At 35.1% G+C, this 26,993-nt stretch overlaps 1 protein-coding gene across 3 annotated transcripts in view; it reads right to left on the bottom strand.

Moving 5' to 3' along the window:
- Positions 1 to 15,896: 15,896 nt before the first annotated feature.
- LOC137245527 (protein qui-1) overlaps positions 15,897 to 26,993 on the bottom strand; it is a 304,290-nt gene continuing 293,193 nt past the window's right edge. The window contains exons 26-27 of one of the 3 annotated variants that reach the window (XR_010951337.1): positions 19,318 to 20,056; positions 15,897 to 16,713 (exon numbers count right to left, since the gene is read on the bottom strand). Coding sequence is in view for 1 of the 3 variants with exons in the window: in XM_067776347.1 (XP_067632448.1) it covers positions 16,685 to 16,713 (29 nt within the window). In the remaining 2 variants the exon portion in view is untranslated. The remainder of the gene's footprint in view (positions 16,714 to 19,317; positions 20,057 to 26,993) is intronic. The other 2 variants (XR_010951338.1, XM_067776347.1) reach the window with 2 other exon arrangements.

Genomic DNA, 26,993 nt, shown 5'->3' with positions numbered 1-26,993 from the left:
GGTGCTTATGAGAGCCCTTAAAATGCCAGGTTGTCTTAATTCTTATTCCTCAATTTTTATAAGCATGGAGCTGCCGGATCGTAACTTCGCAATTATGTTCTTGCTTTGTGTAGATTCTCAATTTTTTTGTATCTCCGATTTAAGCTGGAGACATTGGTGCTTTATCGGTAACCGTATCGGTAACATTTTAACAGCTGATTCGACCAACCTAATGAGAATCAATGCAATCGATTATTGGTGCCGCTAAGGTCGTAACCATGGTAAAGTTTTTTTTTTGAAACTGAGCCGAGAACTGTGCGTGTGAATGTGCGAATTTTAACCGTTTAGCTGTTAGTTGCGCTACTTGGTAAAATTTACAATGGTCTGCAGCTTATGCGGCAGTTACCCACGAACGTACGTACCAAAAACGTGTCAGCTGACACGACCTATCTTATGACTGTACAATGTAAACGAAAACTCACCGAAGTGCAACGCCCGTACGTACGTAGCCCGGAACGTAGAAATCAAAACAATTTTGATTTTTTTCCGTAAGAACGTGTCAGCTGATCGCTCTCTCACTAGACAGAGTTGCCTAGTAAACTTTTGTGCGCTAACTTTTGACCGTTTGCAGTTTTATGCAAAAATACCTAATTAAAGTTTGAAAAATTTTGAAAATAATTCGAAATAATTATGTAAAAGTGCACATTATAAATATGTAATATATTTATATTTATTTAATATTAATTCCAGCCTTTTACAACATCAAAAATTAAATTGGAAAAGTTGATGTTTCCATAAGCATGCATGCAAAATGGTCAATGGCAACAGTGCTTATCTGTAAACAATACACACACAAATATGTTATGTACATGTACACTGACGCACACATTGGTTCCTACGGGCTTGAGGGTTCGGTCAAAGGTGTTTCGTACGATAAACGTCCGTACGTACGGCACACGTCGGTCGGTAATTGCCGCTTAACTGCCGCATGACACGTTCTTACGGAAAAAATCAAAATTGTTTTGATTTCTACGTTCCGGCCTACGTACGTACGGGCGTTGCACTTCGGTGAGTTTTCGTTTACATTGTACACTCATAAGATAGGTCGTGTCAGCTGACACGTTTTTGGTACGTACGTTCGTGGGTAACTGCCGCATAAGCTGCAGACCATTGTAAATTTTACCAAATAGCGCAACTAACAGCTAATCGGTGAAAATTCGCACATTCACACGCACAGTTCTCGGCTCAGTTTCAAAAAAAAACTTTAGATTATTTAACTCAAATTTTAAAGTGAGATAATCCTTACGAATTTATGTATATAGAATATATAAGGCGTTTTTGTTGTTATTAAAATAATATTTTTATTTATGAAAAAGCTTTTATCATTTTTTTTTTTAACTTTGAAAAAACTCCGAACACCATTCCTTCATTATATGACATTCGACTGCATAGTCCACTGCCTTCCACTCTATTCGCAACATTTTATTATCCACCCTCCAAGGTGACAAAAAAGGATGATTGTTAAAGGAATTCAACCACTAGCCAATCGGCAGATATTGAGGGCCAGCAGCACAATCCTTCATAAAAACCAGTAAAGAACTTTGCATGTACAGTTATTTTAGGGATAACCAATAAAGTCTGAATACATTAAAAAAAGCTTACCGTATCGCTCTATCAAAAACTAAAAAGCTGACTTTTTTAATAGCAACATTAATCATTTATTTAATTGTTTTTGTTTCATGATTTTACATTTTACAACAACATACATACAATACACTAATTTTTTGTTCAGCAGTTAAACAAAGTATTGTTTCGGAATACAAGAACAACAAAATACAATAGTATACATTTAGGGCGGGTCAAATTGTATGGGGAAAATGGGGGAAAAAAAACTTCAGGTGCACATCCAGTTTCTGAATCTATGGGTTATACTGAGTAATATTGTCCATGGGACCATAGGTCTGAAATGAATTTCGAGCCTTCCTAATTTTGTTAGAAAATTTATATCCCTATCCTAATCCGAATTTGACATTTATTTTCATGTATTTTATTTGTATCCTATTCGGATTGGGATATACAATTTTCTAACAAAATTAGGCAGGCTCGAAATTCATTTCAGACCTACGGTCCCATGAACAATATTACTTCGTACGACCCAAAGATTCAGAAACTGGATGTACCTTTTCAACAGTAAATTTGACCCACCCTAGTATACATGCACTTATTTCTAGTAGAATTAGTAGTATTCTAACTTATGTTCAGTTATGTAATCATATTTAAATGTGCATTATCAAGGGAGTATTATTTTGTGATTTAGTCACCTTAGGACCACTCATGCCCATTTTACGCTGACCGACATTTTATTTGACACATCGTCGAATGATTTCTGTTAAATAAACACCGATCAGCATTCATCAAAATAGAAGAAACTGTCCTAAGGATATACAGCTTCACAGGACAGTTTCAAGAGATTGGGACGCTACGGAAGTTATTTTACCTAAGTCGGAAAAGGACTTTTAATTTTTTCATACATCGCAGCTGGATAACGAGATAAATAACACGAGGATGACGAATAAATTTCTTATACTACACCCGTATTTTTAATTCATAGAAGCATTATACGGATTGACACAGGCGCAAACAGTCGAAACCGAACTCGGAATCAGATATCGAAATCAATCGGGACTTCCGACAATTCGGAGACGAAGTTCCATAACATCCCTACTAGAAATATATGTACGCTGCAATTGTATGTAGATATGACTGCAGTAAAGGTACGCATGTGGGTGTGTGAAAAAATGGCATTTTAGGCGTGTGTATGTGTATAGAAGTCTGAGCTCGTGTAGGCAAGGCAACAACAATAAATCGAACCATTCATCGATTCTTTGAGATATCTGAAGCTAATCGGAAGCGCTAGAGAGAAAAAATAGTCCTAAGCTTGCTTTTTTCAACGCAGCAGGTCCATTATTCGGGTCTCAAAACCTGCTATCGTCGGTGGTCTTAATTCCATTGAAGTATATCCCGTTTTGACAAGTTTGACCGGTTGCATAGTTAGTTGCAGAAATATTACTTTGCAATGGTTCTATAAGCTACCACGCAATCTGTAAACAAGCATTATTTAATGGGCGTTGGTCAGCAATCACCTGCTCAGGCGGTACGCTCACTCTCTCCTCAAACTCACGGCGTACGCAGATGACGTTTCGGTAATCATAAGTCGCAAATACCTGCAAACAGCTAGATCTCTGATGGCTCAGCTGCTTTGGGATATGTATTCCTGCGGCTCTGACGACCGGATGGTTATCTTTAGCAGGAGGTTAAAGTTTCTGAATTTAAGTAGCAAAGCTAGGAGGTGCAAGCTGGCAGCACACACACAAAACAAAATATCTAGGAGTAGTTCTAGACACCAAGCTGTCGTGTAGGCTCAATATGGAGGAGACTGAAGATGGCCCTCGCTGCATTGCATGCATGTGAAAATAATGCTGAGGTGTACAAGCGGCTTATCGTCCTCTATACCTTATAGCGATTGTGAAGCCTATACAGTACAACGCTACCTTTAATTCTCGGACAGCAACACAAAAAGGACATTTACTTAGGAACTAAAGCGATTATACAGACTAACAACCCTCAGTATAACAAGTGATTTGATAACCACGCTGACAGTGCTATTCGCTATTCTGGACATCCCGCCTGTAGAGTTAGTGGGCAAGAACATAGCGTTCATAAATGCAACTAGGCTTAATGCCTCAGAGCAGTTAGAGCTCGTACCTAACCACCATAGTAGTACAGCATCATCATATTGTAACGAATTTACTGCAAATCCTCTTATTTGCCCCTCTGCTAACGTTCGAATCACTAAACTGTTGAATAAATAACTCCAATATTGAATAATGGAAAAATGGCCTTTATTAAAGTACTTCACAAAAACACTTATGCTTTGCAACGAATAGCTTGCTTAATAACCAAACTGAGTGATAGCTCAAATGAAACTGCTCTATTGCCCGACAGATAGCGTGCTTAACTGAAAACTGCTCTAGCGCCTCTACCGCTGGTGCTTTTATACTCTGTGATTTCCTCGTGGCATCTTCTAGGCGCTTCCAGAATTTACTTAGTTACCGCCATATAATTATAACTACAGATGCACGTATATAGCTTCTCATATGCGTGTATTTGTGAGCGAAACTTCCACACTTACAATTGCATACTTTTGGGAGCATCTGAGATAAGATATCTGCATGTGTTTGTGCGTCTCTTCTCTGCTGCGTGTACGTACATATGTGTAGACATAATGATTTATTCGTTTACGTACATACAAGTGTAGCAGCTTACTTCATTTTTGTTGTAGCTTTATTTACTTTGTATCAGATTATTGATGAGAGTATCACTTAGTGTCACTAATATTCGTCACAATATATTGAGCGGAAAAATAACCCCACACGGCAAAGTGTATTGGCGTACAAAGCGGTACAAGTTAGAATGAAAGCAGAGAAATATATACATCTGGCTTCGGTTTCCGGTTCCAAGGCCATAGACGGTAACGGAATCACTTAAAAGAGGGTAAACTTTCTTTTCGTGATGAGCGTTCTTATAGTGCACTGCTTTTTGGCACTATATCCACATAAATTAAGTCTGGTCTGTGAAAGCAAATGTAGTAACTCAGACCTGTAGGATGCAATGGCTGACCATATAATGTGTTCTTGTGTTGCACTCGCCAGGCTTTATCTACTGGAACACAATTGTCCGATCTATAGGCAGCAAGTAGTACTTGCGAAGGGAACAGAGTTGGGGTGTTCAGTTTGGTCAAATGAACTTCAGGTGAGAGCCTTATGAACTGGTCAGTTCAACCTAACATGAGTTTTGTATATTTCTCCATGAGCTTTCTTCTTCACCCCTTCATTCAGGTCACAGAAGGCAGGCACCCTTGGCATTCGGTTTGAAAAAGGCATAAAGATTACTGCATCTATTAAATTGGCGCAATTTAATTACTTTGAACTTTTTATTCTGTAGCTCCATTCGATAGGAAATGTGACTCGAAAACTTTAAAATTTCATAAATTTTTTTTTAAACCAAAGAAATTCCTTTCAAGTCGAGGAACATAATACGAGCTTTTTTAATTATATGTAGAGGGGAATGGTCTCATTGAATATTATGTATTATAGTTGATTGTCTTCATTTATTAAAATCTATATAGTTTTTTAATTATTATTCATTGCTTTTATTGCATGTTAAGCTTAAATGTAAAATATTTTTCTTAATAATTCTTTAAGTGTTCTAAGCGTGTAATCCTTAATTTAAAAAACAATCGTGCAATCATTTGAAAAACTTTTAAAACATGTTTTATAAAACCCTTAATTCTTTTTATTATTCTTTTGTATATGTTTAAATAGGCGAGGAGTTCATACCAAAAAGCAATAATAACATACAAAACGTTTCGAGAAAATTGTAAATTGTTTAATAATAAATCAGTTTTGGAAATATACACACTGTTTGGTGAAAAATAATTACATCTCTAAGGCCCGGTTTTTTAGTAGTTAAACTCCATCTACAGAGCAGTTTTTCAGTCACGGTTTAAGGTCGCATTTGGGTGAGGTTTTTTTGTACGGCAACATTGGTTTCTTATTTTCATTATTGTAGATGCGGCAAGAGCTGGTTTTTGTTTACCCAACAAACTTGGAATAAAAAATATTTCAGGAATATATATCTAGTTCTGTTTATTTCCGACATCATTTTCTAATTAATCTTAAACCTGATAGTTCTCAAGTTGATATCAGGCATCATTCTCCCATCACTATCCAACCTTTGAGAAATTTTGTAAAATTTGTAGTTCTCAAGTTGATCTCTAACGTCATTCTCAAATTATTCACCAACCTATTAGAGATTTTGAGAAACGTTCTCAAATGAATATCCAGCATATTTCTTCAGTTGAAATCCTGCATTGTATATCGAATTGAGTTGGAGTTGAAATAAAATCTTCTCCAAGGTTGAAACCACCAATCACAACAGATGTTTATTGTGAGAAATAAACACTTGTTCGGTAGCAGCAATGAAGCATTATAAATTAAAAATAAATAATACGTGTTTTTATATATCTTTTGAAAACACTGTAGTACTGAAATCTTACATTTGAGTTCAATTAGAGAACACTTGAACACAAGTTTAGAACTATTTTTTTCAACTTAAGCAAAGGCATTTATTGTTTTATAAAAATTCCTTTTTTTTTGAGAATGCTGTGATTCTCAAATTAAGCCACTGTTTCGAAACAACTCTAAAAATTTATGAAGTATGCTTGTATATATACACATTAGCCGTGTTTTTGCACGTATATACGTCTACGTTTGCGGTTAAAAAAAAACGCTTATCCTCACTTAGATAATGTTTAGGAGACCCATCTAGCCGCAACTAGCAACAGAACATGTTGTACCGAAAAGCGGAGACACAAATCTCCGTTGGTCATACTGTATAATCTTTAGCTGAATCGGCTGCGGTGAATAGTGGACACACACCATTTGTAGAGGCAGCACATAGAGGTGAAATATAGACACATATTTCGGTTGCATCTGAGTATACTGCGCATTGAAATTTAGGATTACTAAATTTTCTGCGCAGCAACTTCAGAAGAGTTTAACGCGTAGCAGTCCATATTAAGTTTAAGCATAAACGTATATAAATGTAAAAAACACAGCTATTATCACTGCACGATTTCTCTGGTTGACATTCTACTTGAACATTCCTTCTGTTCCTATCTTATTTTATTCTTTTTACATTTTCAAATCACAATAGCTCTCAAATGGTTAGTTGGATTAATGCCATAACTTAACAATGGACAACAAGTGTTCGATAGATCCATAACTGATTATTATTTTTTTGTTAAGTTTGATAGTTTCATATTTATAACTAGAGTGAAAATTATCTTCGATCTGTGATCGTATAACACGATACGGGCCCTGAACACAATGGGAAAACATATGTTTTATTGTTAATACAATGTTATTCCCAGAGCGAAAATGTTGTTTAATAAGAAAGATGACTGGATGACTTTTAGGTTAACTGTCATGATGCAGTCATGATTTTGAAATAAACAAAAATATTTTTACTGGTTGGAAAATTAGCAACTAATGATGGGAGTTATTATTTCTAATTCAAGTACAGCATTGGGCAGTGCTTTAGCGCATTTGACCATAGTGAAGAAGAATACACAGTAAAATGTATTAAAAGGAATGAAGCAAAGTAGGTATGTTTGTTCATAACCGATTTAATACTTCATTTAAACTAAAATAACATAAACTGGGTTCCCTTAATAATAAAACAAGTAGGGTTTCGATTATCTTTGTTTGATCAAAATTTCGTTGAATATGGATTAAGCGCACCTTACCCGATCTATAAGAAATATCAAATATAAAGAATTCTCGATAATGCTACACCTTCTGATATTATTCGCATCGCTGAATCGAATAAATAACTCAAATATTCCGTATAGCAAAAGGTTCTTTATTTAGACTACTTTGGTAGTAGTACTTCACAATAAGATTACTCGCGTACTTCAATTATAGGGAGTTAAAATCAAACTTACTGATTCTTCTTCAGCTTGCGCTGCTTTTTACTCTCAGTTGCCCCGTTCGCCTATTTGCTCATACTTTACTTTTAATTGGCTAGATAGTCCAAAGTAGTAGTTAGATCGAAGAAGAAGAAGTTTCAAAAACTTCAACATTTGTATAAAATGCTTGTTTGAAATCACTTAGGCTGAGGTAAGATTCTTCCCATGCAACTAAATTTTTTGGGTGGCACAAAAGTATTAAAGATTTTGGAAAGATCACGAAGCTTGCTTTTCCATTCCGTGGTGAAGAATATAACTTCTTGCATAAAGTAGTAATCCTATAAGTACTTGTAATTAGTAATTTTATGAGTTGGGTACAGTGCGCTTAATACTTGCCCAACTTAAGGGCCAATTAATGGTGACTTATCCATAACCAGATAAAACAGCTGATCGAACCAACCTTATGGAAATCAATGTACTCGATTAATGGTGCCATACCATAACGCTAAAGCCATAACCATACCATAGCCAACCAATTGGTTTTTCGCCATATCCGTAACATAAAATTATTTGAGTTGGTGAATTTATTAACTTCTTATATATTTTATTTATTGTTTTGGATACGTTTTGACTAAGAGACTTATTGTTTGTGGAATATGTTCGTAATTTTTTGCGTTTTCCCCATTTTTATGAAAATGTCAGCTGTTTAAGGTTATGGCACCATCCATCGATCACATTGGAAATGGTTATGGATATGGGTATTGTTACGACTATGGGGTTAGGGTTGGGGAAGTTTAACTGGCCCTTTAATTTGAAATAAATAGAGGCCATCGAACTCCACTGCCTTTATTATAAGAAGATACCATTGATTTTTTTAAGTTTACAGTGAAGTATTAAATAAACTAAGAATATTTGTACTTGGCCGAATTTGTTTTAATAGATTTTACTGAGTTTTCGTCTTCAGTATGAGAAAGAGCGCTAAAGCACTGACCTTGGCTGTATATAGGAAACTTTGTGTTGCAGTAGCAATTGTAAATACTTGGGTTTTTAAGTACGAAGCAATGAGTCATATAATTTTATATTTTTGTTTTGTGTTATTGACAGCAAACTACTTATTTTTTGTTTTTCTGTAAGCATAGTTCAGCTTTTAACCCCTTTGTTATACCCGTTTCTTAGTTTTTTATTTATTATTTTATATTGTTTGTGTTCATTTCATTTTTAAAATCTTATTTACTGTTTTATGTATTTACTTGCTATTTTACTTAAGTTTACTTTTATACAGTCAAAAGATGGTCAGTTGAGATCATAATATAAGTACAATGGGCTTGTGCCAATCGGTAGCAATTCAGTATGGTGAGAAAACCTTTTGCTATGGTGAGAACTTAGTCAAAAGCGAACTGCATGAACATGACGGAAACATACAGGTGATGTCCGGAAATCATCTGAATGGTACTTTTCTAATATGATTTCACGTTAGTGCATCGAATTAAGGGCCCATTACTGATACTTGGCTTAAGAACTGTCACTTACAGTTCTGTTAAATGAACATTGCATGTTACTGATTACTCAAAACTTAGCAACACTTAACTTGACTTAGAAGTCTGTTGAATTTTGATTTTCTATGTAAGTTCTAAGTGATGTTTACATTTTGGTTTTTCCATTTATTTGTTTCCATTTCATTTTGACATTTTGTCATACAAATTGACATTTATTTAAAAATAAATTTCACCGCTGATTATGATGCCAGATTGTAAGCGCCAAGTGGGGTATAATCGTGGCTAAGTTGCCAAGTTTACGCAAAGTCAAGTCAAGTCTATGCTAAGTATCAGTAATGGGGGCTTTACGAACACAAAGTCGCCCTGCTGCCACCTTGTATATTTCCGCCATGTGCATGAACATGAAATTATATTCACCTCATATCTGCCAAAAACTTAGCAAGCAATGATGCTAAAGGCTCCATTACTGATACTTAGCATAGACTTGACTTGGCTTGCGAACTGTCACTTACAGTTCTGTTAAATGAACATTGCATGTTACTGATTACTCAAAACTTAACTTGACTTAGAAGTCTGTTGAATTTTGATTTTCTATGTAAGTTCTAAGTGACGTTTACATTTTGAGATGCCATTTGTTTGTTTCCATTTCATTTTGACATTTTGTCATACAAATTGACATTTATTTAAAAATAAATTTCAACGCTGATTATGATGCCACATTTTATGCGCCAAGTGGAGTATAATCGTGGCTAAGTTGCCAAGTTTACGCCAAGTCAAGTCAAGTCTATGCTAAGTATCACTAATGGGGGCTTAAAACATGGGGTTTTCACTCATTCGTGGGTTTTTTCAGCAAAAAATTAGCTGAATGGGTAAAAGGGACTTCCGCAAGCCAGCAGAATAAAATGTGGGTATTTTTGTAAATTTCGTATTGCGGTATATATATGAGTTCAAATTGCTTTTTCAAAGCAAACAAATTCTGTTTCATATAATTTTTAACGAGGGTAAGAATTTAATTTAAAAATTAGCAGAAACTTCATGACCTCCAATTTTTTTCTCTAGAATGAAACTCAAAACTCTCTATAATAATGGAAAATCTTGATACATATATAGTTGATCTACATAATCTATTTGTGGGAGAAGATTGCAATGAAATGCTATCAAATTTAAATGATATTAAAAAAGCTGAAGGTTTAACATCATGTATGAATTTTTATAACACAGCTATTAAGGAAATGGTAAAACGTTTGCCTATTCATGATGAATTTATTGAAAGTCTTGATTTTTTGAACCCTAGTATGTGAGTGGTGTGATGGAAGCGTGCTCCGCCTACCACACCGTATGCCCTGGGTTCACACCCCGGACAAAGCAACATCAAAATTTTAGAAATAAGATTTTTCAATTAGAAGAAAATTTTTCTAAGCGGGCTCGCCCCTCGGCAGTGTTTGGCAAGCGCTCCGGGTGTATTTCTGCCATGAAAAGCTCTCAGTGAAAACTCATCTGCCTTGCAGATGCCGTTCGGAGTCGGCATAGTGTTGGTATGCAACATACTGACTTAGAGTACCTTTTGAGTTCAAATACCCCATTTCTGTACGATGAGTGTAAAGCTGTGCGCCGTTGTTCTCTTCGGTCTCCGCTTAAAAATAATACAGCAAGTAATGAGCGCCAATGCAACCAAAACATTGACAATCAATCTCTTGCGTTGTTGATCGATGAGCTCGCTGAAGTTAAAGCTCTTAATTCTAATATTCTGTGTGTGGTTAATGCTGTGAGAGAAGATAATTAATGCCTTCGCAATAAAGTTGAGACTCTTCAAACTGAAATCATTGAATTGCGCTCTATGCTTGCTGAAAATAAATCGATTGTGTCGCACTTGCTATCTGAATTCAGTGAAGTGCGTGGTATTGTTAGTGGCCCTTTGGCCAAAGAGAAGAATAGTGGAAAGGAAATAATTGTGTCTGATGGTAATGGTGTACTCAGTGAAGTCAATACTTCTGTTCCAACAACAAATATGCCATACGCCTTCGTTGCTGCTTTGTCAACTAGTGTAGTTACTAATACTTCCTCTTCTTATACCTCTTCTTCTGCTTCTACTGACCAAGAGAAAATGCTGCCGTCCCCTCATGTTGCTACTCCCGCTACTGGTACTCCGACTGCGGGGCCAGTGTTTCCAACCAATATGAGTGCAACTAATTTAGATGAACCATCTGCAGGTGCTGATAACCAAAGTGATTGGAACACTGTGCGTAAAAAAAAGAGGTCTAATAAAAGCAAAAATAAGTCCTCTGGTTCTAGCACAGCAAATTCTTCCCAAAGCGATTTAAATTCAAATCTGTTGCCAGGTTCTGGAAACAATGCTGATTCCAGGGCAAATATCAACGCTAGCCCCCCAAAAAATGCAAACGCTCGGAAATTAATTAAACCCTTATTTATTGGGTCGAGCTCCAGTAATGAGTTACGAGCTGTTGTCAGAAGAAAATGGCTCCATATATCTCGCTTTTCTACTTCAGCAACAGCTGATCAGGTAAAAAAATATATTGCTAGACATACTGGTATGGAAGAAAACTCCATTATTTGCAGTAGTCTAGCAAGAAAGGTGTGGATCCGAGCTCTTTGAGACACCTTAATTTCAAGTTAGGCGTTAATGCCAACTCATATGCGATGCTGCTGCGGCCTGAACTATGGCCTGCAAATATTGTTGTGCGCCCATTTAAATTCAAGCCAAAAAACGACGAAAACCAACCGATGTCCGACGGCAATCGGTTGGGGTAGATGGAAGAAATAATCACCTAAGATTATATATGCAGAATATGGCTGGTGTTAGAACAAACTCGCAGCTGGTGCGGCTATTTAGCTCCCATGAAGAATATGATGTTTTTGTCTTCATTGAGACGTGGCTAAATGAAAACTTTTTCAGCGAGGAATATTTTGATCCTATGTTATACAATGTTTTTAGCAAAGACAGAAATTCAAACCTTACTGGTTGTGCACGAGGTGGTGGAGTTCTCATTGCGGTACATTCCAAACATCATGCTTCTGAAATCATACTGGAAAATAATAGTGCGCTACTTGACCAGCTATGTGTATGCATTCGAGGCTCATCAGACACTGTTTTTGTTTGTGCTTCATATATACCGCCCAATAGTAGCTACGACTTATACACTGCACATGTCGATAATATTACGTCACTGGCATTGAACAAAGTTGGTGGTGATCATCTCTGCGTGCTGGGTGATTTTAATCTGGGTAATGTTAAATGGTCACAGACTCTATCAAACTCGGCTTTAATAGCATGTGAGGTCATTGGCTCCAGTGAAATATATTTAATAGATAGTTTTTTAAGTATTGATATTAAACAAATTAATCGTTTTTCAAACAGACTAGGTCGTACTTTGGATTTGATATTTTTATCTAATAATCTAAATTTTTCACTTTTTGAATGTATTTCTCCTATTAAAAAATCCGATTTGCATCATGTTCCATTAGTTCTTGATCTTGAGTTTTATAAATTTGCCGAAGCGAGTACTACCAACTCTAATTTTTCTTTTAATTTTAAGAGATGTGATTTTTCGAACTTGAACAATCTTTTGCTGGAAATAAATTGGGATAATTTGTTTTGCAGTCTTGATACCACTAAAAGGTTTGAGTTATTTAAGTCTACTGTTCTGCAAATTTGTAGAAATGTCATTCCCTTGGATTCCAAAAAGAAGTACAAGGTGCCCTGGCATAATAGAGCCTTGATGAAACTCCGGAATTTGAAAAATAAATTTTTCCGTAAATTTAAAAGAACTCAAAATCCAACGTTTTTCAACTTGTATAAAGAGTATGATAAGAAATTCGCGTGTCTGGATAAATTCTTACACAGAAATTATATTTTAAATTTTGAGGAAAATCTTAAATCTAACCCAAAATCATTTTGGAACTTTGTCAACTCGAAGAAATCAGTTTCGAATATACCGTCCTCTCTTTTTCTTGCTGAAGAAGCTGTCGATACTCCGGAGGATGCTGCAAATCTTTTTGCTGAATACTTTATGAACAATTTCACTTCTGACTCTGTCAATCATGATAACATTACTTTTAATATTCAGGCTTCGATTGACTTCGGTAATGTAGTATTGTTTAAGGAAGATGTTCTTAATGGGCTTATTCGGCTTAAGACGTCGGCGATTGCCGATATCGATGGGTTCTCTGCAATTCTGTTTAAACAATGTGATTCCCTAGTCTATCCACTGTTGTTAATTTTCAATAATTCGTTATCTACGGGTACTTTTATTGATGCGTGGAAAGTAGCATTCATTACACCTATTTTCAAGAGCGGCAATAAAAATGATATTACTAATTATAGGCCTATTTCAAAACTGTCCACCATTCGAAGCTCTTTGAATGTATCATCCAAGATAAATTACGTTTCTGTGTAAAGAATTTTGTGTGTCCTGAGCAGCATGGATTTTTTCCAGGACGTTCAACTGTGTCTAATCTGACTATTTTCTCGGATGACTGCCTTGCAGCTTTTCAGGCAGGATATCAGGTTGACGCTGTGTATACTGACTTTTCCAAGGCATTCGATCGGGTTTCCCATGTTATTTTGATAAAAAAGTTAGCCTGTTTGGGCTTTCACTCAGTATTTTTGAGTTGGATTGAATCCTACTTATTTAAGCGTCGTTGCATGGTTGTAGTTGATGGTGTTAGGTCTCGTCCATTCGTTGCTTCCTCCGGTGTTCCACAAGGTAGTATCCTGGGTCCACTGTTTTTTGTCATGTTTATTAATGATATTCGCTCTTGCTTGTCTAAAGTAAGATTCTTGCTGTATGCAGATGACCTGAAGATATACTTGCCTATTCATAGCCTTCATGATGCGGTATTGTTGCAAGAAGCTTTGGATAAACTTAGTAACTGGTGTAATAATAATCGGTTATCACTTAACCTAAAAAAGTGCTTTCAAATAACTTTTTCGAAGCGTGTCAACTTGATTGATACCGTGTATCAAATATCAAACTCGCCCCTGTTGCGGGTTAGTGAAATTAAGGACTTGGGTGTAATATTTGAAACGAAGTTTTCGTTTTCAAGTCATATTAATGTGTGCATAGCTAAGTCGTATGCCATGCTAGCTTTTGTTAGGCGTCATAGCTTGGATTTCAGTGACCCGTATACGCTAAAGCTTTTATATTCTGCGTTTGTGCGATCCAAACTTGAATACGCTTGTTTCATCTGGTCTCCGTATTATTCCTGCCATGTTGCAAGAATTGAAAGAATCCAAAAAGTATTCGTACGCTTTGCATTACGCAGTCTGCGCTTCTCGGATCCTATCCCGACTTTATAAAGCTCGTTGCTTATCGATCAACTTAAAATCATTGCAGGACAGGAGGACAATTTTATCGTTGTCGTTCGTTTTCGATTTGTTACGTAGGGTTGTTGATTGCCCTGTGCTCTTGGAGAGGATTTTCATTAATATACCGGCTAGAGCTCTTCGTGCTTCTGAGTTTTTTCATATTGGTGTTCTCAGGGCTCTTTATGCGCGGAATGCTCCAATTACTAGAGCCTTAATTGAGTTCAATAGAATTTCTAAATTTTGTGAGATAGATTTTTCTTGTTCGAAAGATGGCTTTCTGAGTATTTTAAATACTTTTTATAAGTAAGGTAATTTATATTATTATACATTATTAACTACTTTACACTTTTATAATTAGCCTATAAGATTTTTTTTTAATTGGCTTAACTAAATAAATAAATAAATAAATAAATAAAACATGTAGATTCCGTCCGGCCAATTTGTAGGGAAAAGCAAGAGGAGCACGACGCAAATTGGAAGAGAAGCTCGGCCTTAGATCTCTTCGGAGGTTATAGCGCCTTACATTTATTTATTTTTTTTTTTATGGTATTTGAGGTTAAAAAAAGCTTGAATACTAAAATGTATTCTGTTCTAAAAAAATTCGAACTAGATTCTGCCGATTCGGCTCGTCTTGAGTAAAACATTGCAGTATTATTCAGTGATGAAAAAAAGATTACTTAAGAAATGTTCCAATTGATGGCATGTGGCATGAAATTTTGGAATATAGAAAGTGTAACAATAAATATGAATTTCCACTCTTAAAAAAAATGTTGCCTCATTCAAATGCTGATACAGAGAGGTTATTTTCTATTACTACAGACGTTAAATGTAAAAAAAGAAATAGGTTGGGACCTCTAACATTAAACAGCATAGTAAAGATAAGAACTTCTTTTGTCTCAAGAAATATCAATTGCATAAATTTTTAGGTAACGAAAAAACATGTACAACTTTATAAAGCCAAATACAAAAACTCTCAGTTTATGTGAAAAAATGTGTACTAAGTTACAAATAAATAAATCTTTGCGTATTCACTGAATTTTCCGTTTTTAATGCAATTATTTTGTTACATATCCATATATAAAAAAATAATTTATCTTGGTGGGTAAAAGTGAGTGTTTTCTCACTCGAATAAGGGGAAAAATGGGTAAATGAATCAAATTTCGTGGGTTTTCTTTTGTCGATTCGATGGCATCACTGATTGCAAGGTACTTTGCATGGCGGAACGATATAAGGTGGCCGCATCGAACAGCTGATTATAACCTTTTTTTATTTGATTTGATACATCAACCATTGTGAATGATGACAAAGTGTGTTATCTTATCTGTCAACTGCCTGACAGGCTGTTCAATATGGCTACTTTTCAGCGTTTTGAAAGAGATACAGAATGAGACAGCGATAGTCAAATACGAATCAGGTGATCCAATCACTTTGGGATTTTGACGTTTATGCAGAAGATATCACACTTAGTCATCATTAACAATGACATCAACTTCCGGCGCAGTACGATTTTGACATCTGTCCTTCGAATTTACAAAAACAAAGTACATGGAATTCTTATTTATGTATGTAGGTATGTCACCATGCTGCCACCTTGTATCGTTCCGCCATGGTACTTTGCTACCGATTGACACTGGCCCGATGTGAGTAAACGAGCACAAAAATAGTATCGAATGTGTATTGAAGAAATGCAGATTTCAGTGTAAATGAGACCAGTATTAGTAATAGTTGCTTTTGTAGTTCGAAAAATTGTTTTAAGTTACATGTTTTAAATATTATATATAAAAATTTAAATTTCGTGTTAGTGCTACATTGAATAGTTAATTTTTTTTTATATTTTAAGCATGTATTCAAAATGAGTTTCTTATCCAATGATTGCTTTGGCTTTGCTTAGTGCTTATTAAAAGTTAGTAATATTATATTCTTTATTTCTAAATTTCTCGATCAAGCTTTTAATGTCTATAAAGCCTTAGGCTTTGCATACGAAAAAAATGCGCCATATTTTACTACGGGTCTCGAACATACAAACATATAATATTACACTACTTTTTTTTTATTTTTGGAAAATGTAGGTACATATAGTATAGCAGGAGTCTAAATAAAATGTCTTACAACCTTTCACATACATCTTTAAATAATTAGTACTTTGCTTTCTTTTTATTTTTTTTTAGAACTTATTCTAATTGTTCTAACATAACCTCACTTATTGTTTTAGAGTTCTTTTTATATTTTTGTTTTATTGCAACTGACAAGTGAGTACAATGGCAAATTGCTCATAATAAAAAAATTTCTAGATGCTTCTAAAGCTCCTTGGATTGTTATTGCGCTGCTCCAGATAATCGCTAGTCTGCATAGCTAATGGTATCCTCCTCCTCTGAAATGATCTTTGATTGCCAAAGAAATGAAAGAAAATATTAATATTAGAATTAAAGTATGAATTTGTTTTTAATTTAATTCGGAGTTTTAAGATACTACATAAAAATACTTGTGAAATTTGACCTACTAAGCTACATTTTCCATACATTTTTATATATTGAACCTGTGCCAATTTATAGAACTGAATAGTTTTTTAACCCCTTACCTCGTAGTTGCGAAAATTTAGATACAAGCTTAAAATGGCACCCAACGTAGGGCACGGTAATGTGAATCTGATGAAAAAGTGCAGCTTCTAACCGAGAATTTAGTAGACAAGAGATTCGTTAGAAATGAGTATAAGTCAGAACAGAACGCTCCCCACACAAGCTGGTTCTATGCACTGGAGTGACTAGGGATTTTTCCCGACCAACAGCTGTCAGTCGTCATACATGGAAATGAAAAAATTGGATGAGCTAGCTAAACAAGGCGCATATCTCGAAGCTTATACCTTAGATGTTCCAGCCAGATTGGGGGCAATTAATTGAAAGCCAGAGTTGTGCTTGGCCAATCCTAGCAAAAAAGGCGTGGAACCAAGCGCAGGACTGCAAAGGAGCGAAGGTCATGTGCAGGTCTAACGAAGTTACTCTTATCACTAAAAGATATGATGGGTATTATGACTGGACACTACCTACTGGTGTCATATGCTCTTAAATAAGACCTCATCAGTGATGGAATATGTATGAAATACGAGTAACATGAGGAAGGGATCGAGCAAGTACTGTGCTCGTGACTTGCGCTCGCCGGGCTAATATTCAAGTTATAAGAAGTAACACTGCTATCATATCTAGAAGCAGCAAGTAGCACAGGTTGTAGAAACCTTCTAGTACTAGCCAAGAGGATGTAGTTTTTTCATAACATATTAAGTTCCGCGTTTTCAAGCAAACTTCTAGAAGTACTATAGCCTCATTAAGTCTATGTGAGGTTCTCACGAGTCGGCAAGTTTAGCTGTCATTTCAGTGTAACCCTTTTAAATTTATTACATCCCTCATACAAACTGGGCTTCATACAACTCAGCTTCAAGAAAATGGACTACTTCATATTATTTTGCTCCGGAAAGTTGTTGACAAGGATCATGATCCAGAAAGCTATAAGCCGGAAAATAATATATTAAATACAGTTTTACTACTGTCAGTTGGTCACGTGCAAAGATTTGTTGCATCTATACGGGATGTTCTGGGCTTGATACCAATATTTGTCAACCACGGTGATAGCGGCCAAAAACGTCCCTCGGTTCACGTTTCAGCAGGCCACATACATCAGATGCCCATTGTGCTCGACACTAACACCCGTGAAAGACGGATTCATCAACTCTTGCTGCTATACACCATGTACTACGTATGCCATCTTAGAAAACATATGATAGAGACTTCGGTCCAATGCGGTTCTTGTCTTGGCCAGTGTCACCTTCATAGACATTCTGGTCTTAGCAACGTTAACCGTCCGACCCAAAACCGATGGGTTCACCGGCAGTAGCAGGACAGCATGGGCGTCTAGGCCTTAAACCATTAATATGTTCCCACACACAAATGCATAAATAAGAAGGCCGATCGGCAAATTTGACATTTAGTAATCTGGTTTGTAGGGATGGGACATATGTTATTTTGACTATGACTATGCAACCAATGAGTTTGAGACGTGTTCACAAGAATTTCTTTTATTAAATTTTTGTATTTTTTATGATAGAAAAACTCTGACATTTTAATCATAAAAAGGAAAATGAAACTTGTACATATTCGAAAAACTCAGGAAATTTGAAATGACGTATTTGCTTCAGGAGTATAATGGCGTTGTAGGGAGAATAAGAGAAGGAGGAAGACTGATTATGTGAGAAATGCAAAAAGGAAAGAGAGAACAGAGTGTTAATAAGTTTTAAAGCATATGAAAGCTAAAGTTCGGGCAGATCAAAGTCCGTCTGGTTCGCAATTTCCCAATAGTATATGTATGTAGACTATATTATGTGTCATTCATAGCTTATACATTAGGGTAGGTCGATTTGTATGGACGAAAGTGAAACGATATCGCGCCATCGATTTTTCGATAGGATTTTGGCTCAGGAAAAAAATAATTATAAATTTCGAACCTGCGAAATTTAATTTTTTTGACTTTTTTTCGACTTTGATTTTTAAGGTTTTTTTCATGACCTACCAAAAAAATTTTCATTTGATTGTAAAATTATTTTTTTTGGGTATGCGTAGTGGAACTTTTTTTTCTGAGCCCAAATCTTATCGATAAATCAATGGCGTGATATCGGTTAATAAATCGACTCAGTCTATTATACATATTTAGTGGTATTTTTGTAAATAATTTTAGAAGTATTTTGGGAGTTATTATGTGTAGGGATACAAAAATTACTATCGCGACTAATTCGCCTACATTTCCATATACTAAACAATAAAAGCGTCCGCTAAAAAGCGCTAAGAAGCTACATACTTTTATCATATCTCTTCAAATAAATTTCTAAATAAGTGTTCAAATATATGTTACATTCACACACACGTACACACCAAATCTAACTTTTTTAGGTATCAAGATTTTAATCTAAAAGATAAGATATATTTATTGTAATTACTTACTTTTATAGCGTATCCTTTTAAGTTGAAATCGCACTGTACTCTCTGTTTCTTAGTTTTGGTGAAATAATTATTTATTGCTGCTATTTATTTTTAGTGTACTAAAGTGCATATTAGAAAACTATTTTTTTATTTGAATTAAAATCAAAAATTTGCCTCTAAACATAATCTAAGAGAACTTGCTTGAGTGCAATTTGTTTTTGTACTACTTCTCTTTTGTTTTTCAACAGACTGACACAATTTTAATTGAAATACTTTTGAGTGTAGTAATATACTCTTTTATATTTATTTTTAATAGACTTACAACTAGAAATAGCTTACTCTTTCAGCATTTTCTTGAGGTAAATTTTCGAAAACGGCAACTTTTTGTATTTGTTTAGATTTTTTTTAGAGATAAGCGTGTACGAAAAATCGAGCATTACTGTAGTGTTGCTCGAATATAGTCATCGAAATCATCTAAAAATTTAAGTTATGAAATTTTAGAAGTTACGTTATGTTATGTTTAATGTACTACGAACAGAAAGGTAAGGTTTGAACAAGCTGAAATCAAGACTACAACACTTATTTGCTACAAAAACAAGGTATTTATATACTTTTTACTAAATAGCTTGGGTTTCTTTATTTATTCATTATTTATTTGATTGGTACGATCGGAAGTCGTGCATGTTGGGCATGTTGTATTAGGGTACTCCTTAGATAATGGGCTGTTGTAAGGAGCTGCGCGAACTAGTTTTTGAATGCACTGTGCGTTGGTGGTTCGATTATTAGAGGAAGGAAAAAATATGATGACTTTGTTAGTTGTCTGCAAAACTTTTTGGCTGGAATAATGTAATATTCCAATGTTATATTTTTAACAAAACATTTAGAGATTGAAAAATTTTTGTTTAATATCAAGAAAAATCGAAAAATGTAAATATGTCTCTTACTTACAGAACACACAACGGACTTGTATTAAAGGTTTACAATTACTTTTGATTCACAACTTTTTTTTTTCAAGACAATATGTACATATGTATATCAATATGTATGTAAATATATAAAGTGAAGAAAATATTTGGTGTATGTGCAATAGGTGCATATAAAGATTGTAATAAAAATATAATTCATTTCCGAATTTAGATTGAGGTACTTACCTTATTCTATAAATAACACCAATCCTGGGAGATTATGATTACGAAAGCAAGTTTATTAAGATTGTGGTAGACGTGATTTTCACTTTTTTAAATTGGAATTTGAGTGATAATTACCAGGATTAGTGAAATTTTAACAGTTGCTACTGAGCTGATGGCCTGAGTAGCCAATGCTCTTTCAGTTAGTTCTGATATTCATACCAGTACCTAACCAATAATAATAATAATAATAACAGTTGCTAGCACTGAATGTGAGAACCAAATAAACGTAGAGTTTGATGCGCAAGCGACTCGAAAAATAACGCATCAATATTACCAAACCTAAGCTTAATATTAAGATTAAGCTGACGTTATGTTTACGTGGTAGCCTCCTCGTTGCCTTCACGTTAAGAGCCACGCCCAGTTCGCTGGATTATGAAATATGTGAAAATCTTGCGCAACCATTTTCATCCCAATATGTTAAGCAGTTTTCGAGATAGTAGCCGATGTATACAATAATATACCTATTATATTTTTATGTTCTAGTGGAAACCTTATTAAACAAAATTTTCTATAACACCTCCAACTGGCATATCCAATTAAATATTTTAAATCATTTCAAATCGGTGGCAACCTTGTGAAAATTTTCTGATCAGAAACAAATAATTATGAGAGCCATGATGAAATGCAATTCAGGTGTTCTCATCACGTTGACGTTTTATCTTATTCTGAAAAAGTTCGGCCAGCATATTAGGGCTGATCACATTCAACACGGCGTCTACAGACCGCAACCATAATAAAGTAATACTTTTTTCACACAGAAACTTAATGATCTCATTTCACCTGCTAATGAAATCGTAAATTTTTTGCTTTCACACAGAAGTAACTGCTCGATTAGTATGAAGGATGAGACAGACAATCATGGCGGAACGTTACAAGGTGGGAGCATGGTGACATACCTACAAACAAAAAAAATTCCATGTACTTGTAAATTCGATGGACAAATGTCAAAATCGTACTGCGCCGGTAGTTGATGTATCAAATCAAATAAAAAAGGTGATAATGAGCTGTTCGATGCGGCCACCTTGTCTCGTTCCGCCATGCAGACAATGACATTTGCTTTGACAAATGACATTTTTAAGCACTGAACACACCAAAACTAAGAAGCGGAAACGGAAGCGGAACGCTGCCAACAGAGTTGCATTGTGCTTTTCACTTCATTAGGCATTCGATTAGCTACTAATGAAATAATAATAGATTCGAATTTTGTAGGGAAGATTGAGCTCAATAAGCGTCTAAATGTAGAAAACTGCCTTTATTATTCAATAAGCCGTCTGTGTGAAAATAGTATAAAGCTTGACCACAACCGTAGCCAAGCATTGACTTCTTGATTACTTTGAAAGCGGCAGCCACCAATATAAATTACAGCAAATAGTAGCGAAAAATTTAGGAAAAACATTAATTATGTTTAAAAAATGCGCAAAAGAATGATTTTGGCTTTTATTATCTGTTATTTACTTCTATTTTAGTTTTTATTGACAAAATAAAAAGGACGCCACTCACTGTCGCTTCCCAGATATAGAATTAGGTTTAATCTGGCTACAACAGCGGTCGTGATTGATTGTATTGCTGCTCTGTCGCGCCGAAAAAAGCGACGCTCATAGGAACATGTGTAAAAGTAATATGACAGATGTGGCGGCTACACCGCCGTCGTGAATGTAGTCAGCCCTATTGTAATGGCTGCTGGCAACGCACAGAATATGCTGCTGGTTACCATAGCAACGGGTGGTTATGTGCGTATAGGGTGATTGTCGCCATTTGTACTGAAAGTTCGTAGCGTGCAGACGTAAACATGTCATCGGATGACAATTTTTTATTGCTTATAGCTGCAGTTGCTTTGGCGGAAAAAAAGAAAACATATTGTTTATTTTTTTCATCACGGTTGGAATATGCCTCACACTTTACATTCCACAATGCTGGTAAGCATTCGTAGGTTTCAATATCCCGCAACGTTCCGCGAACTTGCTCATTTCACGTTCTCACAAAACTAACACACTAATGCTTGTGAACCACGTTGGCCACGATCAAATAGATCAGCTGTCAACCGAAAAAATCTAAAAATTTTGATTTTCATCAACGCGAAGCCGACAACAAGTGCGTGTGAGCACGCATCGCCCGATACGCACACAACCACCCGTTGCTATGGTAACCAGCAGCACATTTTGTGCGTTGCCAGTAGCCATAACGAATTTAGGGAAATCCTGGTTATTGTACACCTTCTGCAAACGCTCGAATCGCTAAATTGTCTAATAAATCACTCCAATATTTTGTATTGCAAACTGGTCTTGATTTAGTTTACTTTGAGACTAGTATATCACAATTATACTTCACAACCAATAGCGTGTTCAAATCAAAACTGACTCGTTATTACTCAGCTTGCGCTACTTCTATTCTCACGGTTTCCTCGTTAACCCATTTCTCCTAAAATCTAGTAATTTGCCGAACAGTTGTATCTCATGCTTGGTTAGTTACCAACTATATACATAAGTACATGCATATTTGTAACTTATAGCCATATGCGTGTGTATGTGTGAGTAACTACTTCGGCTGATGACTACATCTGTGTGTGTGAGATAGCTCTTCGTCGCCTTCTACATAAGTGTTGTTAGCTTTAATTTTTACGCGTAAATAAGATGTTAATATTCGTCACAATATTTTAGAGATGTCGACTATCCTACATAACTAACTGTCTATATACGTTGAGCAATATAATACACCGTTTAAGCGGCTACTATAATTTTTTAGATAAAAAAATTAACGTAACTTTGTGTTCTCCAAAAGAATATAGAAAATATTTTGCAGAAAACTATTTCTTTGTGAAAACTTATACGAAAAATGAAACAATCAAAATCCAATACTTTTGTAACGCACATAAATACTGGCAAATATTGACGAAAAAGTGAGGTTATCTTGTTGACATCACCTTTATTGAATGTGACACAATATCTGTATCCAAAATTTGATTTTAATTGGTTAAACAGTTTTCGAGAAAGTAGCGGGATAAAATCAAGTTAAGGTGGCAACCTTTCAGTCTGTTTCCATTTTATTTTGCTCTTAATGTTTTCCTTGTTATTCTAATCCTGGCCCAATGCGGCTCATCTTAAAAAGTATTCCCTTATACCGTGAGTAAACTTATTTTTCCACATAAATTAAATGATGTAGTTTACTTTATTTAGAAATTGATGTTCTGTCAATGAATCCTGACTTCATTATTACACAGTACAACAGCAATTTTACAACAAAGTACTCGTGGTATTTTTTTTGAAAGGTGACATCGCACAGATACATACATTTTTCCGAAAAAATGTATAGTCCAGTTTACTTTAAATTTTAATTTGAAGGTTAAAATGATCATAATATGTTCTTCGGCCAAATGTACAGCATACTAAAGGTTTAAGCTTTGATTTCTAATGAATATTGGTATATCATCATATCATATATATTAATTCTAATTGATGTTTTTATGTACGGGTCCCTTTTTCGCTCTTATTTGGAATCCAAATCTATAAATAAAGTTTTGGTTGTAAAGATGGAGATTCGGGCTATTAGCGAGCTTTGGGCAATTTTGATAGTAGTGTTTGTGTTTTTGTTTAGCTACATTTTATTTAAAGAATTTGTTAAAAATAAACGATTGTGAGCACACAAAGAAATCTATCTGTACTATGACACTATTGTGAATATTTGCACTGCATCACCGGCAGTTGCTACCATACGCCAGATGGCAGCGCAAGCTGTAAGTTGTAATTGATTGATAGAACAGCTGATTTCTGTTGATATTTGATAAGATACTTTTATATTAGTCGGGCAAGCTGCGCACAGATCCGGATCGTATAAAATAAATAACATTTCATACTAAGGCCTGGTTATCAGTATCCCATACAAATGTTTCTTTCCATTTAACATATGTATCTCCTGAACCGCGTAAGTCACATTACTGAAACTTGGCAAAGCTGCCAATGTTGTTAAAGCTAAAGTTTTAACGAAAATTTGAGTATATATGAAAAAGTCGCGTGGCACCTCCCTTACAGAATCTAATTTTCCTATCACACATATTCGTAGCTATTGCAGCCACATCATGGTAGTTTGGTTCCAATGCTTTTATTAGAAATACCAGTAATGCCTGATTAGTGAAATTTGGTTTGGAGCTACTTCACATTAACGCCGTGTTGAATAGAGGAGTTGCTATGTCCCATATAAAGAAATTACCATAAAAGCTGTCATTTTTATATTCCTTATTTAAGAAATTGGATTGGTCGAATTTTGGAGCCCATGCGATACTCGTATGTATAAAAATGTCGTGATATACCACTACAAAATAATTTATTCAAAGCGTACATCACTAAAAAACTTCTAGGGAGTTCTAAATTTGACGAACTTTCTGTACCAGTCCTTTCTATGATCTATCCCGCTCTTGCGGCTAGATCTTGGGCACTTTTCAATAATCTATCGGCATATATGCCTATTGTTTTCCTGTTAATTTTTATTGAGTGGAGATAATAGAACTTTTGTTTTTACAATGGTAAGCCCACTATTTTTTGATGACGAACCTTTGATGCCTTTAATCCATTTTCCGGTATGTAAGCTTCCTGATCGCTATTTGGGACATCTGTTATGTTTATAAACCTTAAGAAATACTGTGGGCCGGTAATTGGCAAGGCGCCCTTTACTTCTCAATTTTTTCCCTAAATATTTTTAGGAAGTGTACTTACTTGCATCGTTCATTGAAATCACGGAACGTCTATGAGGTCATGTGATTTAATACAAAGAACAACTATATGTGAGCCGGTCTATGAAAAGGTGGGTTATGACTAAAAAAAAAAAACAGCTGTTAACCTCTGTTTCTTGCCATTTCTTTTTTGAGTCATAAGCCACCTTTTCAGAGACCGGCTCACATATATTTGAAAATTGATAACATACCAGAATACTTTAATTCAGCCAAACAAAAAGTGATTATAAACAATAAGAAATATACATGCTTATTTGTTTTAATAATTTATTTATGTACATGAAAATAATCTTATGGCTAGTGAAAACGTTTATACAAAGTAAACATGCAAATTGTGACTAAATTTTTATTTAATATAGAACTAAATGGATAATCGACAGAGTAAAATTGCTAAATGCAGGCTAAAGCCCCCATTACTGATACTTAGCATAGACTTGACTGGACTTTGCGTAAACTTGGCAACTTAGCCACGATTATACTCCACTTGGCGCATAATATCTGGCATTATAATCAGCGTTGAAATTTATTTTTAAATAAATGTCAATTTGTATGACAAAATGTCAAAATGAAATGGAAACAAACAAATGGCATCTCAAAATGTAAACGTCACTTAGAACTTACATAGAAAATCAAAATTCAACAGACTTCTAAGTCAAGTTAAGTGTTGCTAAGTTTTGAGTAATCAGTAACTTGCAATGTTAATTTAACAGATCTGTAAGTGACAGTTCGCAAGCCAAGTCAAGTCTATGCTAAGTATCAGTAATGGATCCTTAACTTTGGTACTGTTATATGATATGCAAGTGTTTATATACATATATTTATACATATGTAAAGGTTTTCGTAAGTTTGTGGCAATTGGCTCCAACGCAACACTGGACTAAGTGAATTATGGGAGTGTCATATGGGAGTGCTTACAAAATGCTTATTGTTACACGATCGTTTTTCGTTACTTTAAGGGCTAATTAAACTTCCTTAACCCTAACGCCATAGTCGTAACCATACCCATATCCATAACCATCTCCAATATGATCGATTAATGGTGATTTAACCTAAAAATCGTGAATATTTTATACAAATGAAGAAAACGCAAAAAATTACAAACAATTACAAACTTAGTCATAAAGTATCCGATACAATGAATAAAATCTGCAAAAAGCTATTAAATTCACCAACTCGAATATTTTTAGGTTATTGATATGGCGAGAAACCAAAATCCAATTGGTTGGCTATGGTATTGTTACGAATGTTAGCAACACTAAGGGGTACTGCCATCTCTATGCCAATGCTAAGCAGTGACGTGAATGCACATCAATAATTTAATCATTTTGTCTACACCTATGTACGTACACGCAGCGGAGAAGAGATGCACAAACACATGCAGATATCTTATCTGAGATGCTCCTAAAGATATGCAATTATAATTGTGGAAGTGTCGCTCACACATACAAGCGCATGAGGTACGAGAGAAGCTATAAAAATTATACATCTGTAGTTGTAGCTGAGAAATTTAGAACTAACTAGTAAGTTCTGGAATTAGAAAAGCCTAGAAATATGCAAAGAGGAAATCAGACAGTATAAAAAGGCGACAACAGTAGAGGCAAGATCAGTTTCATTTAAGCTATCAGTCAGTTTGGTTGTTAAGCAAGCTAGTTGCAAAGTATAAGTGTTATTGTGAAGTACTTTAATAAAGGCAATTTTTCTATTATTTAATATTGGAGTTATTTATTCAACAGTTTAGTGATTCGAACTTAGCAGAAGGTTGCAAATAAGAGGATTTGCAGTAA

This window comes from Eurosta solidaginis, chromosome 3 (genome assembly GCF_040869045.1).
Source record: "Eurosta solidaginis isolate ZX-2024a chromosome 3, ASM4086904v1, whole genome shotgun sequence".
Classification (NCBI taxonomy): domain Eukaryota; kingdom Metazoa; phylum Arthropoda; class Insecta; order Diptera; family Tephritidae; genus Eurosta; species Eurosta solidaginis.
This window is presented reverse-complemented; position numbering and strand designations above follow the sequence as displayed.